The sequence below is a fragment of the Staurois parvus genome, unplaced genomic scaffold (genome assembly GCF_062004578.1).
Source record: "Staurois parvus isolate SC_StPar_1 unplaced genomic scaffold, SC_StPar_1.0 ptg000019l, whole genome shotgun sequence".
In the NCBI taxonomy this organism is placed as follows: domain Eukaryota; kingdom Metazoa; phylum Chordata; class Amphibia; order Anura; family Ranidae; genus Staurois; species Staurois parvus.
Genome location: NW_028317815.1, coordinates 19,518,428 through 19,535,552, shown reverse-complemented (window position 1 = coordinate 19,535,552; position 17,125 = coordinate 19,518,428). Strand labels below are relative to the sequence as shown.

General features: G+C 39.2%; 1 protein-coding gene across 3 annotated transcripts in view; it reads right to left on the bottom strand.

Annotated features, from left to right (window-relative positions):
- RELN (reelin) overlaps nt 1-17,125 on the bottom strand; it is a 547,755-nt gene that overhangs the window by 483,410 nt on the left and 47,220 nt on the right. For all 3 annotated transcript variants that reach the window (XM_089685528.1, XM_089685532.1, XM_089685541.1), the window contains exon 2: nt 10,214-10,324. In XM_089685528.1, coding sequence (XP_089541654.1) covers nt 10,214-10,324 — 111 coding nt within the window. The remainder of the gene's footprint in view (nt 1-10,213; nt 10,325-17,125) is intronic.

Sequence of the window (17,125 nt, the reverse complement as noted above, 5' to 3'; positions counted from 1 at the left end):
GTGGGTAACAAAAGGTCAGGGTTACCAGTTTGACCAATTTGGGTGAAAGTGAGAGGTAAGTGCCAGTGAATGCTATAGGGGATATTATGGGGTAGGATGGTCAAGGGGGTCAGGTACCGAACCTGAGTCTTGATGGGGTTACTTCACCTAGAGATCCATTCTCTCCATCAAAAGTATAAGTGCAGTGTTATGTTAGGTCTGAGGCAGAGGTTTTTTGTCTGATTAGGCCAAGAGTGAAGAAATCAGGGCTCAAGCTTGGTGGCAACACTAGGTTTTTGTGCAGATGTCATCTGACCTGGATGTGCCAACAAGGCAAATTTCCTACAGACAATTGTGAAGTTTTTTTTTAAGAGGGCTAGTCAGTGTTGTGAGATGTCCTGTGGAAGGTTTTTGTGAAGAAGCCATGGGAGGAACTGCAATGGCATATTAGTGAAAGATTTTTTCAGGTCCACGCAGTCTTTTTGCGTTCCATAATTATGCCACTCCAAGTTTCTGGTAAGTTGCATTTCCGAATAGAATTTATCAAAATCAGGAAACCCAATGCCCCCCTTAATCTTGGGCACTGTATGTTGCTCAAGGTTAATTTACAGGATTTTGTTGTGCCAAAGTTAGGACATGAAAGCTTTCCGGATACTGGCAGAGAAGATGCAGGGAATTTCATTGGTATAGCTTAGAGGGCCTACAGGTTCCAAGGAAGGACATTCATTTTTATAATGGTGGCTCTGTTTATTCCTGTTGAAGATCCTGCCTAATATTTTGTAAGAGTGTTTGGAAATTGAGGGGGTACAAGCTGTCAGAGTCTGCTGGTAATTGTATCCCCAGGTATGTGATCAAAGTGGTTTTCCACATAAAAGGCAATTCTTGCTTACACTGTGTAGGCAAGAGAAGAGTTAATGAAATAAAGGAGAAGGGTTAACTTACAATGTCATACAGCTCAAAAAACATATAGTCTATTGCATGAATATGACACTATATCAGGAATTTTAAGAAGAAGCATGGCCGCCGTCAGCTGACAAACCAGAGCCGGTCCAGGCTCTGGAGAGATCTCAAATTTATTGTCAGGATTCACCCAGATTCCTGGAAAGGCAGCTGGGTCAGCCTCTCAGCGAGCCGCTGAGAGCCTGAACCAGCCGCTCTCGCACCCTGCACAGCCTTGGAGCTCCACTGAGCACTGGAGGGGCAGAGCAGAGAGCCTGTGACTGATGGTCTTTTTTGAGCAGAAATCCGGAGACTAAGAACTGAGTGGTCTTTGATCGCTCAGTTCTCGGTCTTAGAAGCAGCAGAGAACAGATGCAACAATGGATTGATGCTGCATCCATTTAGGTGAGTATAATTTTTTTTTATTGCAGAATTTCTCTTTTGATACCACTGAAAACATTAGTAAGCTAATAACACCAAAGAATGTTCCATGAAGCACTATGAGTGCTTCTGAAAGTATCAGAATGAAAAGAGTTCTGATGTGTTATGTATCATCATGATAGATTGTACACATCCATTTGGGAATGCTATGTTGCAAAGTGAAATTTGTTGTATATACTAACCCTACACAAAGCCTAAATATGCAGGGTGGAGTGGTCAGCTGGATAGACAGCAATCTATTGTTTCTTTCTCATTATCTGGTAGAGCTTAAAAGTTAAGCATCCCAGTATGCTGTATCCCAGTAAGGGGAGCTTCAATCAAGTTAAGTATGGTGATAAGCAGTGTGGTTAGAAAAAAAAGTATATCACTGGCAAACAACACAGTTTTTATTACAGGTACTTGTATAGCGCCATCATATGATGTGATGTGACTGTGCAATCAGGGATGCATGATTTATATCGCCAGATGCCCAGGACATGCAGTTCCAGGCGCTGGGCAGGTGGTGGGTTTTTACATTTAGCCCTGCTGCGGGCAAACAGCTTCTTTAGCCTGGGAGGCCTCCTGTTGACTTCAATGCAAAAACTCCTGTCAATAGCAATCCTATGTAAACACTTTTCTCTGCATGTCACTCTAATCCATCACTTGCGCATCTGGACGCACCACTACAAACTCTCACAGGACCCTTTTGGTAATGGCACTCAAAACACAATGCATGTGAATCGCATCTGTGAGAACAACCTCAATAGGAACACATAATATCTAGCCTGGTATGCCAATCTGTGATCCAGGGCGGCTCCATTCACACCTGGGCTGTGATCCCAAAATGCAGGTTTAGGTGCCGTTATTTTCAATGGTACCTAAAACATGGGGCAGTTTAGATGTCCTTGTCACTCCTGCTCCTTTTTGGCCAGCAAGCTTTACGCAAGTAAATCGCATGACAATAAATCGTGCAATAACTGTGGCAAAACCGCACCGCGTTTTAGGTGCCACTGAAAATAATGACACCTGAGACTGTGTTTTGCGATTTTAGTACATTTTGAGATTGTGGGCAGAATCACAGGGATTCTGCCGCAATTACAAACTGCCCAGGTGTGAACAGAGCCTAATGGAGCAAACAACGGAGCTTGATTTGGCTGCTCAGCAGGTACTAGTACTGAGAACCCAAGTGCTTACACGTGCGAGCGTAACCTGAAGGAATACATTTTTTTATTTTTTTTATTGGGGCAGGCGCCTTATTGACTCATTCAGCAGATGCACTTCTGCTGAGCGTTAAAACAGCCCAATACACTGGATCTCCCCAATGATGCGGAACACGTTAGTGGTCTGGGATAGACTGAACTCGACTGTCCACTACGCCCCCATGACATCCCCACTGGCACCTTTGGGAGGCTTCCCATGGTTTCCACCGGGTGAAGACTTTAAATTTTTTCTCTCTTGGGGTTCGGACGGAGATACATCCTGTATGAAATTCGCCCCTCGCGGTAAATTGCTACCCTTGTCCACACTCCAGGCTTCATAAGGACACGTCCTGCTTTTGGACTGGAAGTGCTGACAGTTGTCGGACTGCTTTAGCAAGTTAGTGCCTAGGTTGAGGTCCAGGAATACACTTTCACCATTCGATTCTCTGTTTATTAGACTTTCAGACTCGAGACACTTACTTTCCCATATGTACAAATTGGACCTTAGTGCCCACTCCCAGTCCGTCCCATACTTTATGCGAGAATGGGAGAACGTGAACTGGAATTTTCCCCTTCCCAAACTTCTAGACTTATTACATTGACATGCGACATCCATCAGCAGGTGTACTCAAGAGTCCTCCTATACATTTTTGACTCATTGGTATCGAACTCCCTCACGCCTGGCTCAGATCTATTCTCCCGCTGATGCATGCTGCTGGAGGGGTTGAGGACAAAGGGGCACTTTCCTCTATATTTGGTGGTTCTGCCCTAAGATCAAGGCATTTTGGGATTCAATTGCTCCATGGGTTGAAAAACTAACTCTTAGGCCCATCATCTGCTCCTCCTTTCATTATCTTTTTCATGGCTCTCCCACCTCCATCAAGTCTTATAAAAAGAGTGTCATCCTGCATTTGCTGAACCCGGCAAAATCCCTAATCCCTAGATTTTGGAAGATGGCCATCTGCCCTTCCTTGGCTGACTGGAAGAAGGAGGTGAATAAGATTATGAGGTGAAGTGTTGGAGGCATAGGGTGAAACACCAACAAGAGAAGTTTACAGATGCCTGGAGTGGGTGGATGTGCTATTTTGATCAAATTCCAGATACATAACTGCAAAGTTTTCTCCTCAAACTGATGGCAACTCTTTTGACACCTCTTACCTGGTTTAATTGCTTCTGTACATGCCATTATTGCACCTAACACCCCCCCCCCCACACACACACATACACCCTGGTTTTATACTTGTTTGATTATTGATTGATTGTTTATAAAAAAAGAAAAATGCCCAACACTCCCTTTTCCTGACGAGCACCCAATCGGTGCTCATTACACTGCAAGGTCTCTCCCTCCCCCTCCCTGCTAGATCCAGGGTGCTGTGCTGGAGACAGGCAGGGAGGTGAGTATGAGATAAACAGCACAATGTTAAAAACATTAAAAGTGTAAGTCGCCATAAAGCCCCTTTCATTTGCAAAAGCTCCAGACATTCTTAAAAATACCTCAGATTTAAACACAGTTTTGGTTAAAAATTATTTTTTTTAATCAGGACAAATAGAATGTCAAGAAGATTGGGACCCTTATTTAGTCCCTTGGACAATAGGTTTTTTAAAATATTTCCACACCCCTGTGTTGTATACAGTATATATATGTAAAGCGCTGCATAAATTGATGACACTATATAAGTACCTAAAATAAACACATTTACATTGTACATTCACATCAGTCCCAACCCTCATAGAGCTTAAAATCTAACTCACGTTCATAAACATGCTTGGGCCAATTAACCTACTAGCATGTCTTTGGAATGTGGTAGGAAACCCACGTAGTGCCATGGTTGGGATTTGAACCAACATCCCTAGGGCAGCTAGGCGGCACTTAACCACTGTGTTACAGTTTTACAAACTTTATATTTTACTAGGAAGTACTGGATGTCAAGATGATAGCTACACTTTACAATAAAGCCTTCATTGCCAGGATATAATAACAGGGAACAGAGAAATCTCTGCCTAGTGCCATTCTGAATTTGGAAGGCACCTGATAAGTGGTAATTCACTTTCACTCAAGCTTGAGAATTGGTGTATAGGGCTAATATTCTGTTCTGATTCATGGGCAGCAAAAGAAGGTGCTTAAATGTCACTGTATCAAACGCGTTCTTGGCATCAGAGGATAGAAGGAAGCCCTTAATGGATCAGTAGCTCAGATTTAAGATTTCTGTCGTGTTACCATGAGCCTACCAGTCCATAACAAAGCCCATTTAGTCCAAAGAAACTCAAGAAGCAGGAGGTGGTTTACAAGGATTTTAGTGTATAGTTTGATATCAACGTTCAATAATACATACATATTTGTGTTCTGTATCTGTATCTAATAGAAAATATAAAGCTCATGTTGTGTTTTGAGTGTGTTAAAAATACCTGCACTTTTTTAATTGAAAACATAGTTTTGATAAAGTTACACAAGTATTGTCGGATTAATCATTCTTTGGGCTGTATACTTTTAGAAAATATAGGAAATTGACTGGAGTAATGGTATTGCAGGAACAGTTAACCACTTGCCGCACAGCCACTGTAGATATACGGCGGCAGGGCGGCACTCACAGGCAAAACCACGTTTTAAAACGTGTGTTTTGTAAACAAATAGGGGGCGCGCGAGAGGTGCGCCGCCGCCCTATCTGTCCCGCCGATCACCGCCGCAGATGTGAGTCACCGGGTCACAGCCGGTCCTTACCGGCTATCTCCCGGCGATCGGCGGCAAACAGTGACAGACAGCACAGCTGCAGTAGCTGTGCTGTCTGTCACTTCCCTGTCAGCTCGAGGATGAGCTGATCGAGAAAGAACAGTTTCTCTTTCTCGATCTGCCTTGTCCCGTCCAGTACACTCCCCTCACTCCTATAACCCTTCCCTGCAAAATAAAGTTAACCCCTTCCTCTCCATTGCCATTAGTACAGTGTCAGTGTTTTTTTTTTTCACTGATCACTGTATTAGTGTTTTTGGGGATGTCAGTGACCCCAAGTCAGTACCCCCCAATGTCAGAATGTCCGCCGCAGTCCCGCCATAAGTCACTGGTCGCTGCCATAAGTCCCTGATCGCCGCCATAATTCGCTGATCGCCGCCATTATTAGTATAAAAAAAACTAAAAATCCCAGTATCTTTCCCGCCATTTGTAAACGCTATAACTTTCACGTAAACCAATTAATTTACACGTATTGGTTTTTTTTTTAGCAAAGACATGTCGCAGAATGCATTTTGGCAGAAATTTATGACTAAATTTGATTTTTGAATTTTTTTTACTGGACATGTTTTATAGCAAAAAGTCAAAAATATTGGTTTTTTTTCCTCAAAATTGTCAGCCTTTTTTTTTATAGCGCAAAAAATAAAAACCGCACAGGCAATCAAATACCACCAAAAGAAAGCTCAATTTGTGGGAAAAAAAAGGATGTAAATTTAATTTATGTATTGTATTGCATGACCGCACAATTGCCCGTTAAACTAGCGCAGCGCTGTATAGCAGAAAAATGGCGTAAATTGCAGTATTTATACCACAGTTTGTAGACGCTACAACTTCCACACAAAGCAATCAATATACAGTTATTGGGATTTTTTTTTACCAAAAACATGTAGCAGAATACATTTTGGCCTAAATTTATAACCAACTTTGAGTTTACTATATATTTTTTATAGCTGAAAGTAAAAAATATTGTTTTTCTTCAAAATTTTTGGCCTTTTTTTGTTTATAGCGTGAAAAATAAAAAGCGCACAGGTGATCAAATTACACCGAAAGAAAGCTCTATTTGTGTGAAAAAAAGGACGTAAATTTCGTTTGGGTGCAGCATTGCATGACCGCGCAATTATCAGTTGAATTAGTGCAGCGCCGAGTAGCAAAAAGAGGCCTGGTCGTTAAGGGGGGTAAATCCTCTGGAGGTCAAGTGGTTAAAGTAAAAAAAATTTAAACCTACTACAGGACGATTTTATGGTACAGTTCATAGAAGCCCGTACTAGGCATTATGCTCTGCTGGACCTGGTAATCTTAAACCATGCAAAGCTTGTCCATTTAAAAGAACATCTGGGTAGCAGTGACCATAACATGATTTCATTTATTGTTAGCTGTAAACAGCAAGCACATATGGGAATAAAATAAAAAAGCTCAATTTTAAGAGAGCTAATTTTCCAAGGCTGAGAGCTGCTCTCCAAGACTTAGACTGGGAGGGAAAATTGGCATCGATGAACACAACACAGAAATGGGAGTTCTTCAAAAAGACTGTATGTGAACACACTGCAAAATATATTCCCATGGGCAACAAGTTTAAAAGGCTAAAAATCAAACCTATGTGGCTTACAGCCAAAGTTAAAAAAGCTATAGATAATAAGAAAAGAGCTTTTATTAAATATAAAAATGAAGGAACACTATCATCGTTTAAACATTACAAAGAATATAACAGAATATGCAAAAAGGAAATAAAGGCCACAAAAAATGAAAATGAACAACAAATTGCAAAAGATAGCAGGACCAACCCCAAAAAATTCTTCAAATATATTAATAGTGAAAAGGTCCAGTCCGAGCATGTAGGCCCTTTACAAAATAATCTAGAGTGGGAGAGTGGGTGACTGAGGACAAAGAGAAGGCAAATTTATTAAATACCTTCTTCAGCTCTGTGTATACAAAGGAGCATGGGGGAGCTCTTGTCCATAATGGGTATGGTATTGACACAGCCCCAGATGATCCACATTGGCTCACAATTGATATGATCCAAAAATATTTAGACAGTATAAAGGCAAATAAAGTACCAGGACCGTATGGCATCTACCCACGGGTCCTTAAAGAATTGAGCTGTCATTTCAAAGCCATTGTTTCTAGTTTTTAGGGACTCTTTAATGACTGGCATAGTACCATTGGATTGGAGTAAGGCCAATGTGGTGCCAGTATATTTAAAAAGGGGTCAAAATCTTTACCAAGTAATTATAGACCTGTTAGTTTAACTTCTATAGTTGGGAAGATACTGGAGAGTTTAATAAAAGACCACATAGATGAGTTCTTGCTGGAAAAAAAATATTTTAACCTCCCTAGCGGTCTGATTATGTCAGTATTTCTGTGCTCAAAGTGGTACATTGTTTTCAAAGGAAATATATTGTTTTTTAATTGTAGGCCTGTAATTCTTAGAAATAACTCACTGAAATCTGTCCGAACAAGAGTCTATTAAACATCCCGGGTATGATAAAATTTGAAACGCAAAATCATGAATTGTAATATAATAAATAATCATAAAAAATAATAATATAATAATAAATTTAATTCAATAATGTAATCAAACCCAAAACACTAAAATTTGAAATAGAGCGCCAAGTTCGCACATCACTGAGCTTAGTCGCAAAATCGTTTTCAGTGTCTGATGACGAATTTCCCCACAAATCATTATCACTCAATTCTGCAAGTAGTTCTAATTTACTATCGCTGTTCTCTAGCCGGTCTAAAACCGCTTTTGACCTAAAGGGACGCTTTTTGGACGCCATGGATGTTTCTCAGTTTCCAGGCAGAAAGAACAGTAAAAATGCAGGCAGGGCACAGGACAAAGCACTAGGAACAAAATGTATGTGAAATGGTTTGATACAGTAATGTAATTCTATCAGATTTTAGTGTATTGAGTGAATGTCAAATTTTTACATTTTTGAATTTCCCGCCTGTTCCGTCCCCCCGTACGTCCCAACGCTCGCAGGGAACGGAACCCGGAAGATGGATGCCAGCATCGACAGGAGGACATGGCTGGGGACACCGTAGGAGAGCAGGACAAGGTAAGTGCTGCAACGATCCCAGAGCAACGCTGCAGAGCAACGCTGAGTGTAGCTCGGGGTTACCGCTTCTGGTACTGAAAGTTAACCCCGAGCTACACTCGGGAATACCGCCAGGGGGGTTAAGCAACAGACAGCATGGATTCATGAAAGACAGAAGTTGTCAAACAAATATGATTTCTTTTTATGAGGGGGTGAGCAAAACCTTGGACAGAGGGGTGGCAGTGGTAGATCACAAGCTTAATAACGGCATGCGAAATCCTCTGTTGTATTAGACTCCAGAGAGAGAGATCAATCATGGTACCCATGTACAAATCATTAGTAACACCTCATCTGGAATATGCAGTTAAATTTTGGGCACCAATTCACAAAAAGAACATTGGGGAACTGGAGAAAGTACAGAGGAAAGCATCCAAACTGATGAGAGGCATGGAGGAGCTCAGCTATGAGGAAAGATTAGAGGAACTGAATTTATTCTCTCTTGAGAAGCGGAGATTAAGGGGGATATGATCAACGTGTATAAATACATCAGTGGTTCATATAGTGAACTCAGTGTAGAGATATTCACCCTGAGGCCATCACAGAGGACAAGGGAGCACTCTTTATGTCTGGAGGAAAAGAAATTTATTCTCCAAACATGGAAAGGTTTCTTCACAGTGAGAGCTGTGAAAATGTGGAATAGATTCCCTCAAGAGTTGGTTCTGGCCAGCTCAGTGGATTGCTTTAACCACTTGCCTACAGGGCACTTACTGTATACCCCCTTCCTGCCCAGGCCAATTTTCCGATTTCAGCACTGAAACACTTTGAATGACAATTGTGCGGTCATGCAACACTGTGCCCATATGAAATTTTTATCATTTTTTTGAGACAGATAGAGCTTTCTTTTGGTGGTATTTAATCACCTCTGGGTTTTTTTGTTTTGCTAAACAAACCAAAAACTGATAATTTTGAAAAAAAAAGTTTTTTCTTAGTTTTTGTTATAAAATTTTGTAAAGTCACTCACTCCTATACTTGCAGACAACATCACAATCACCCCTTTCTCCAAACAATGAATGCAACATATTGATAAAAATACAGGATGTTTGCTGAATGGTGAAGGTATGGGAGTGAGTAAATCTTTTGTGTTCAAAGGCAAGTCACTCCAGCAGCAACCAGGTGTGAACAGCGTTGACTGTATGCAGCAACTACTACAATTAATTTAGGCATTCCCAGTGCCCTCTGGATGTGCAAAATGGATAATTACTAGTTATGCACCAATATATCGGCCACTGAAAATTATTGCCGGAAAATAGAGTCATTAGTGTTTTGCCAATAAAAAAAAAGGTGCTGATAATGATAACTGACTTCAATGCAAAATCGCGTCCTATTGACTTCAATGCAAAATCGTGTTCCAATTACTTTGATGCAAAATCGTGTTCCGTTGATTTCAATGCAAAAACGCTCTCTATTGACTTCAATGCAAAATCACATCCTATTGACTTCAATGCAAAATTGCATCCCATTGACTTCAATGCAAAATTGCATCCCATTGACTTCAATGCAAAATCAAGCCCCCATTGGCTTCCATGCAAAATCGAGTCTCATTGGCTTCTTAACTTTATATACTTATGGGAACATATAAATGTCAATGGAGAATTGGTTCTATTGTATGTTTCTTATAAGAAAGTTGGTACACATTAATGTGAAATGCTTTTTATATTTTACATTAAGATTGTTCTTGTCTTTTTTTATTTTTCTTAATAATCAAACAATGACAGACATTCTCTGAGTTGAGATCTTATACCATTCCTGACAATCAGTTTGTTCCTTAGATGTAGGGTGTTTGCCAGTGCCAACAACAAGAAATTTTAAAAATGGCTGAGACACTTTTCTGAAGTATTTTTTATCAAAAATAGACTCACCAAATCCAAAAGCCTTTGAGCCACCAATGCTTGGAGAAGCTTGCACGCTGGTGGATGTGTATAATCCAGTCACCAAAAGACCATCAAAATAGGTGCTAGTTGAAATGGTTACTGTAAGAAAAGTAAACACAAATTACTAACAAGGTAAATATATTCAGTGCCTAAATACTTATTTCATCTAACTAAGGCTAAAACAATCGAATAATAATAATTTGCATTGGTCCACATGTAAACTTTGCAGGATTTATAAATATAAATACAGTAGTTCTAGTTAAGAGCATACCATGGTCTCTTCCGGGTACAGGGCACACATGCGCTCCTGCTGACTGCCACTGTGATTGTACACAGCAGAAGTTTTTTCAGCAGGTCCCAACCAATGATTCATGGCTGGGACCTGCTGATCGGCTGTGTTCAATCACAGCCCAGAGCCTTTTGTTGACAACCAATACAGGGATCTGTACTAAGGTAAAAAAGCTGCACATAATACACACATTAAACTTATTAGGCACACATTTAACCCCTTGATTTCCCCAACATGTTAACCCCTTCCAAACCAGTGATATTAGTACAGTGACAGTGTATAGAATTCTCACTGATCACTGTATTAGTGTCATTGATGATGTCAGTGTCAGTTAGTCAGATTGCCTGCCACACTATCAAAGTACAACTAAAAGTCTCTGATCACCACTATTAGTAGTATAAAAAAAATAATTCCAATAGATATATCATAGTATAGTTTTTGTTACCAAAGTCATGTAGCAGAATACATTTTGGTCTAAATTTATGAAGAAATTAGATTTTTTTTTTAGATTTTTTTATTGGATATGGGTTTTTTTCAAAGTTTTCAGTCTTTTTTTTATAATAAAAAAAAACACAGTTGTGATCAAATACAACCAAAAGACTGCTATATTTGTATAAAAAAAATGATATAAATTTTGTTAGGGTACAGCATTGCATGACCGCGCAATTACCAATTAACCATTTCCCATCCTGCCCATGTACATAAACGGTTGGACGGGAGCAGTGCAGGGGCGGGTGGCCATTTATAAATGACCTCCTGCTTCCCTGTCTGTGCGTGCTCCCTGGGAGCGTGCGGCACTGTGATACAGTGCTCACTGAGTCCTCCGGGCACAGCGGAACACCGATCACTGTACAGGACCTCTGTGTAAGGTCTCGATCATGTGATCACTGATTGGCCAATCAGTGATCACATGAATTGTTGTAAGTAATATGTCACTTCTGACATCATTGCTTACTACTAGTAAAATCTGTGATCATTCACAGAGGTCACATGGTACAAGGCTATTTACAACAGCCTTGTACCTTGTGACAAGCTGTGACCAATCGCAGCTCACACAGTATTTCTCAATGGCTGAAAGAATGCAGCCAGAGAGGAGAAATTATTGCTTTTACAGCCTTTATGGGTGCAAAAGCAATCAATGTAAAAAAAAAAATCTTCATCACCCCCACAAGGTGACAGTATGTTAAAAAAAATAAATAATAATATAAAAACTAAAATAAAAATGTAAAAACATTTTTTGAAAAATCATAATTTTTGTTTATAAACTAATTTAGGTTATTATTTTTTTTACTAAAAAGATAGCTGAATACATTTTGGCCAAGATTTATGAAGAAAAATTATTTATTTGCAAAATTTTATAAGAAAAACACTTTTTTTTTCAAAATGTTTGGACTTTTTCATTTATATAGCAAAAAAATAAAAATGCCAGTGGTGAATAAATACCACCAAAATAAAGTTTTATCTGTCTCAAAAAAATGCTAAAAAATTCATATGGGTACAGTGTTACATGACCGCACAATTATCATTCAAAGTATGATAACACTGAAAGCTGAAAATTGGCCTGGACAAGAAGGGGGTGAAAGTGTCCGAACTTGAAGTGGTTAAAGTAGCGCAATGCTAAATAGCAAAAATCTTCCTGGTCGTGAAGAGGGTAAACCCTCCTGGAGCTGAAGTGGACATACAGTACATTCTTAGAGTCCTAAATGCATTACAAAGTGGGCTAGTACTTAAATGTCAATAAAAAATAAATAAATATATATATATATATATATATATATATAGCTACATATATGGAAAGTGTAATTGAAAGTCTGAAATATACACCTTTTCTAAAGAAATGTGTACTTCGGGCTTTGTAAAGTGCTACTGGCTTTTACAAAAGCGCAGACATTTGGTCACATGAATTTTGCTAAAGTGGAGGATCAGAACTAAACTGGAGGCTTATGGTTATGTGACGGCAATGGCAAGAGCTTGGAGCACAATATGCTCCAGTGAAGGTATTCCCACGCTTCTGATACTTTATTATATTTATATTTTATACTCATCCTTGCAAGACTTAAAACACTCTCTTTCTCAGGTCATTTATCATAGAGGAACCCTTGAAATAACTTTCAGGTCTCAAGGTACCTCTGCCAGAAAATATTATATCTATCACTCATGGGACATTAAAGAATATGCAAACCCAAAATTTCATTTTTTTGATATGTGCCTGCTGTACTATATACTCAGGTGAAAAAGTATTGTTTTATTTGTATTGCTTCCTTTGTGTGAAATTCCTGGTATACTATACCTGCAAATCCCTCTGTTCTCCTATTAAAAACTGACCACACTAGCCATGAGAGCACATTGTGGTCAGTTCTCTAGCTGTGCTGGGAAGTGAGGCTTCTCTCCTCCAATGATCAGACTTGTTCTGACACACTCGTCCTGCACAACCATTCACTGGGAAGACTAGTGTGCTGCTGGTTCTTTTCCCCTAGCTCTCTGAGCTCTTCATGCAACTGAGAACAGAGGGTATGTGATAATTTATAAAAAAGGGGAGAAAAAGATATTTATAATGTTTTTTTTAATATCTATACACAAATGTTTTGCCTTTCACTTCTATTTTAAACTGAATGGGTTGTTTTATAAGGTGAGGGTTTACGAACACTTTAATGTAAACAGTAATTTGTGGATTAAAGAATACAATACAAAAATAAGGAATTTGGCATACTTCATATATGTGACACCCTGCGTTACTCTATACAACAAAATTAATTTCAGTAATAATAATAAAATAAAACAAATAATATCAATGTCCGCAAAAGACTGTATGCAGAATGTGAAAATTGTAGTGCATCCACAAACTGGTGGGTCAGTGGATAAAGCCCCTTTACATTGATGGTCAGTGAAGTTCCCATTTACACTGGTGATCCTTGTAGTGTGCACTTACACTAGTGATCTGTGAAGTGCTCCATTACATTGCTGGTCAATGAAGAAGGGTACACTTGGAGCAGTGGTCTGTGGAGAAGGGCCCATTACACTAGTGATCAGTTCAAAGAATGCTCCTTACATTGGTGGTCAGTAGGAAGAATGCCCCATTACAGAAAGCTGAAAATATAACTGGTATCAGTGAAACCTATCTAAGAGGCAGAAGTATTTACAGTTTAAACGCTTCCAGAGTGCCCACTGTGCTTTTACTGCGAACAGGCGGCCTAGCTGTGCTGGATCATGTACATGTATGTGATCCAGCATTTCCAGGTATAGGGCATGCACATGCGCCCCCACCTGATCTGCGCTGTCATTCGGTACAACACAAGTAGGTCAGCAGATTATGGCTGGCACCTGCTGATCAGCTTAGCAAATCACGGCACAGAGATCTGTGTTTACCAACAGTACAGGGGCTGTTCACACACCAAGGATGTGACTGTTTACAGCCACATCTATTAGTAAAAGCAGCACATACTATACACATTACACATTGTCAGGCACAGTTAACCCTTTGATTGCCCCTAGATGTTAACCACTTTCCAGCCAGTGTCATTAGTACAGTGCCAGTGTTAGCACTGATCACTGTATTAGTGTCACTATTGATGTGTCACTGTCAGTCAGTGTCCCTCCCAGTCAACATCAGCTAGCACCAGATTGCCCAACACACTATCACAGTCCCGCTGAAGTTGCTGATCACCGCAATTACCAGTACAGAGTCATAGCTGCGTAAATTCCAGTATAAACAGTATATACTATAGTTTGTAGACGCTATAACTTTCACACAAACCAATTAATATACACTTATTGGGATTTTTTTTATACCAAAGAGAAGTAGCAGAATACACTTTGGCCTAAATTTATTTAGAAATTTTTTTTTTTTTCATTCTTATTGGATACGTTTTATAACAGAAAGTAGGAAATATAGGGTTTTTTTCAAAATTGTCATTCTTTTTTCATTTATATAATAAAAAACCCAGTGGTGATCAAATACCCCAAAAAGAAAGCTCAATTTGTGTGAAAAGAATTATATAATATTCATTTGCATACAGTGTTGCATGACAGTGCAATTGCCAATCAAAGTAGAGCAGTGCTGAATAGCAAAAAATGCCCTGGTCATGAAGGGGGTAAAACCTTCCAGAGCTTAAGTTGTTAAGGAACCCCTAGCAACTTCTAGAGCAGGGGTCTCCAAACTTTCTAAACATAGGGCCAGTTTACTGTCCATCAGACCTTTGGGGGGCCGGACTGTGGCCACTGGGAGTAGAAATGGTCATCAGTGGGCGTAAACAACGCATCTTTGGTATTAGGGGGAGGAATAGTGCCCTTTCATTGGTTTAAGTGGGAGGAATAGTGCCCAATTGTTGGTGTCAGTGGGAGGAACAGTGCCCCAACATTGGTGGTAGTTTGAGGAATAGTGCCCTACTGTTGGTGTCATTGGGATAAAATAGTACCACATCGTTGGTGTCGGTGGCAGGAATAGTGCCTCATTATTGGTGTCAGTGGGAAGAATAGTGTCCTATTGTTGGTGTCAATGGGGGAAATAGTGCCCCATCAATGGTGTCAGTGGTAGGAATAGTGCCCCATCGTTGGTGTCAATGGGAGAAATAGTGCCTCATTGTTGATGTCAGTAGCAGTAAATATGCCCCATTGTTGGTGGGAGGAAAGGAAGAGTGTCTTGTATCAGTGAACGGAAAAGTGCCCTGAGGATAAAGGCAAGTAAAGGGCCATATCCGGCCCCTGGGTAGCTGTTTGGAGACCACTGTTCTAGAGGAACCTTGGAATTACACGGAACTCTGATTGAAAAAGGTTGACTTACAGTGTATTTATGACCAAAAATATTTTGTATAAATTTTGAGTGAAGAGGTTAAGGATTAGAAAGTTTGGTTTTCATACAGTAGCTGTGTGCCCCTGCTGGGGATATTTAGCCTTTTTTTTTAATATATATTTTTTTTCTTTTTATAATTATCCAAGTGACCACTGTCACTGAGCCTGAAAGTGATGGAAAAATCCAAAATTTGGAGTTGTCGCCAGAACAGGAGTAGAAGGGAAATCATCCAAATAGAGGCACTTGTTCCAGTGACAGCTGTCTAACAGGGCATTTCCCATACTTTGGAAAAACAAGCTCTTTCTTCCTGTTGTGTCTACAAAATGAGGACACGGATGGCAAAAAAATAACAGTTTAAATTCTTCCCTACTCCATATGAAATTAAAAACAAGATTTGGCTATAGATGTACTTTAAGGTGTACTTTAACATAGCTGATAAATGAGCATAGCTCCATGGTAAGTAAAAACATTAATCAAAATAGAGAAAATGACCCCACTGACCTTGACCCGGCTAGTAAAATTGTCTATGGTTTAGTATAACAAATGCTATTAAGCCTTAACAGTACTTTAGCCCAGAACCCTATGTCATACATTATTAGCATATAGTAGAACCTTCAATATTTATAAATGTGAATGTATTAAATGTAATAAAGGCATTTAAAGATGATTTAATATATTATTATTATTATTATTATTATTAATAATAATAATAATAAACTATATTTATATAGCGCCTTTACAGGTAGCTTCTCAAAGTGCTCTACAAAAAAACACAAGAAATACACAGGATAAAACAAAGGAAAAAATGACAATTAAGTGAAATCTTGTCTAAAGAAAAAAGTTTTTAGATTTGATTTGAATGAGTTTAGAGAAGATGACTCTGTGATGTTCCTTGGAAGTGAATTCCAGGATTTTGGAGCATAGCAGGAGAAGGCTCTGTCTCCCATTGTGTATAGGTGAGTAAGGGGAACACACAGAAGACCAGAACTTCCAGGGAAACAGCTAAATACACAGCTGAAATGCCTATATGGTAGCTGTTTTACCTGCTTTAGAAGGCAGTCAGGGCCTAAGTAAAAAAGCCTGCTAGGGAGAAGGAACATTGTTCTCTGTGTGGAAGCAGTGGTAATTGTGCAGAAATTTGTAAACAAGCTTTTGTAGTCAGACTGTGGCTGCTTTCTGAAGAAATTAAATGTTAGACTTTGTGCACCATTTGTTTTCGTGCTCCGGGAATGTATTTAGCGGATTGAAACTGAAAGTTCACAAGTTACAGTCTAAACACAAATCCTGAATATGAACAGTTTTATTTTATACAGCAGTTCACATTTATTTTGTACTATAATTTCATTGTTCAAATCTTGACCTATCCAAAAAATAGTCCAGCCTATTTCCAACATAATTTGTTTTTGGAAGCTTTTTACTTCTTTTTCTTTCCAAACTAAAATACTCCAAATACCCTTTTTAAAAAAAGTATGAAAAAATTATTAATTGATTTTGTTGAAAATTTGTATTATTTAATAATTTAGTGGCTTTAGAAAAATGGAATTAGTAAGGCAATCACATTTTAACAAATTAGGTCCACTCTTTGGTAATGAGCACATTAAATTCTGAAAAAGCATCACTAGGTTTTGTAAGATGTGTACTTTTCTGGAGACCATGTAAAATTCGTAAGTCATAGGTAAAACCTGAGTAATGGTTTGTCACAAAGGTTTATAATGGAAGTGCATGGATATATTTGTTTTCCTACGTTCCTGAGTGCAGGAAAGCTTATCTTTCTTGTCTGTAGAAATACCTATGTGACCCTTTCAGAATCTCACATTTTGTT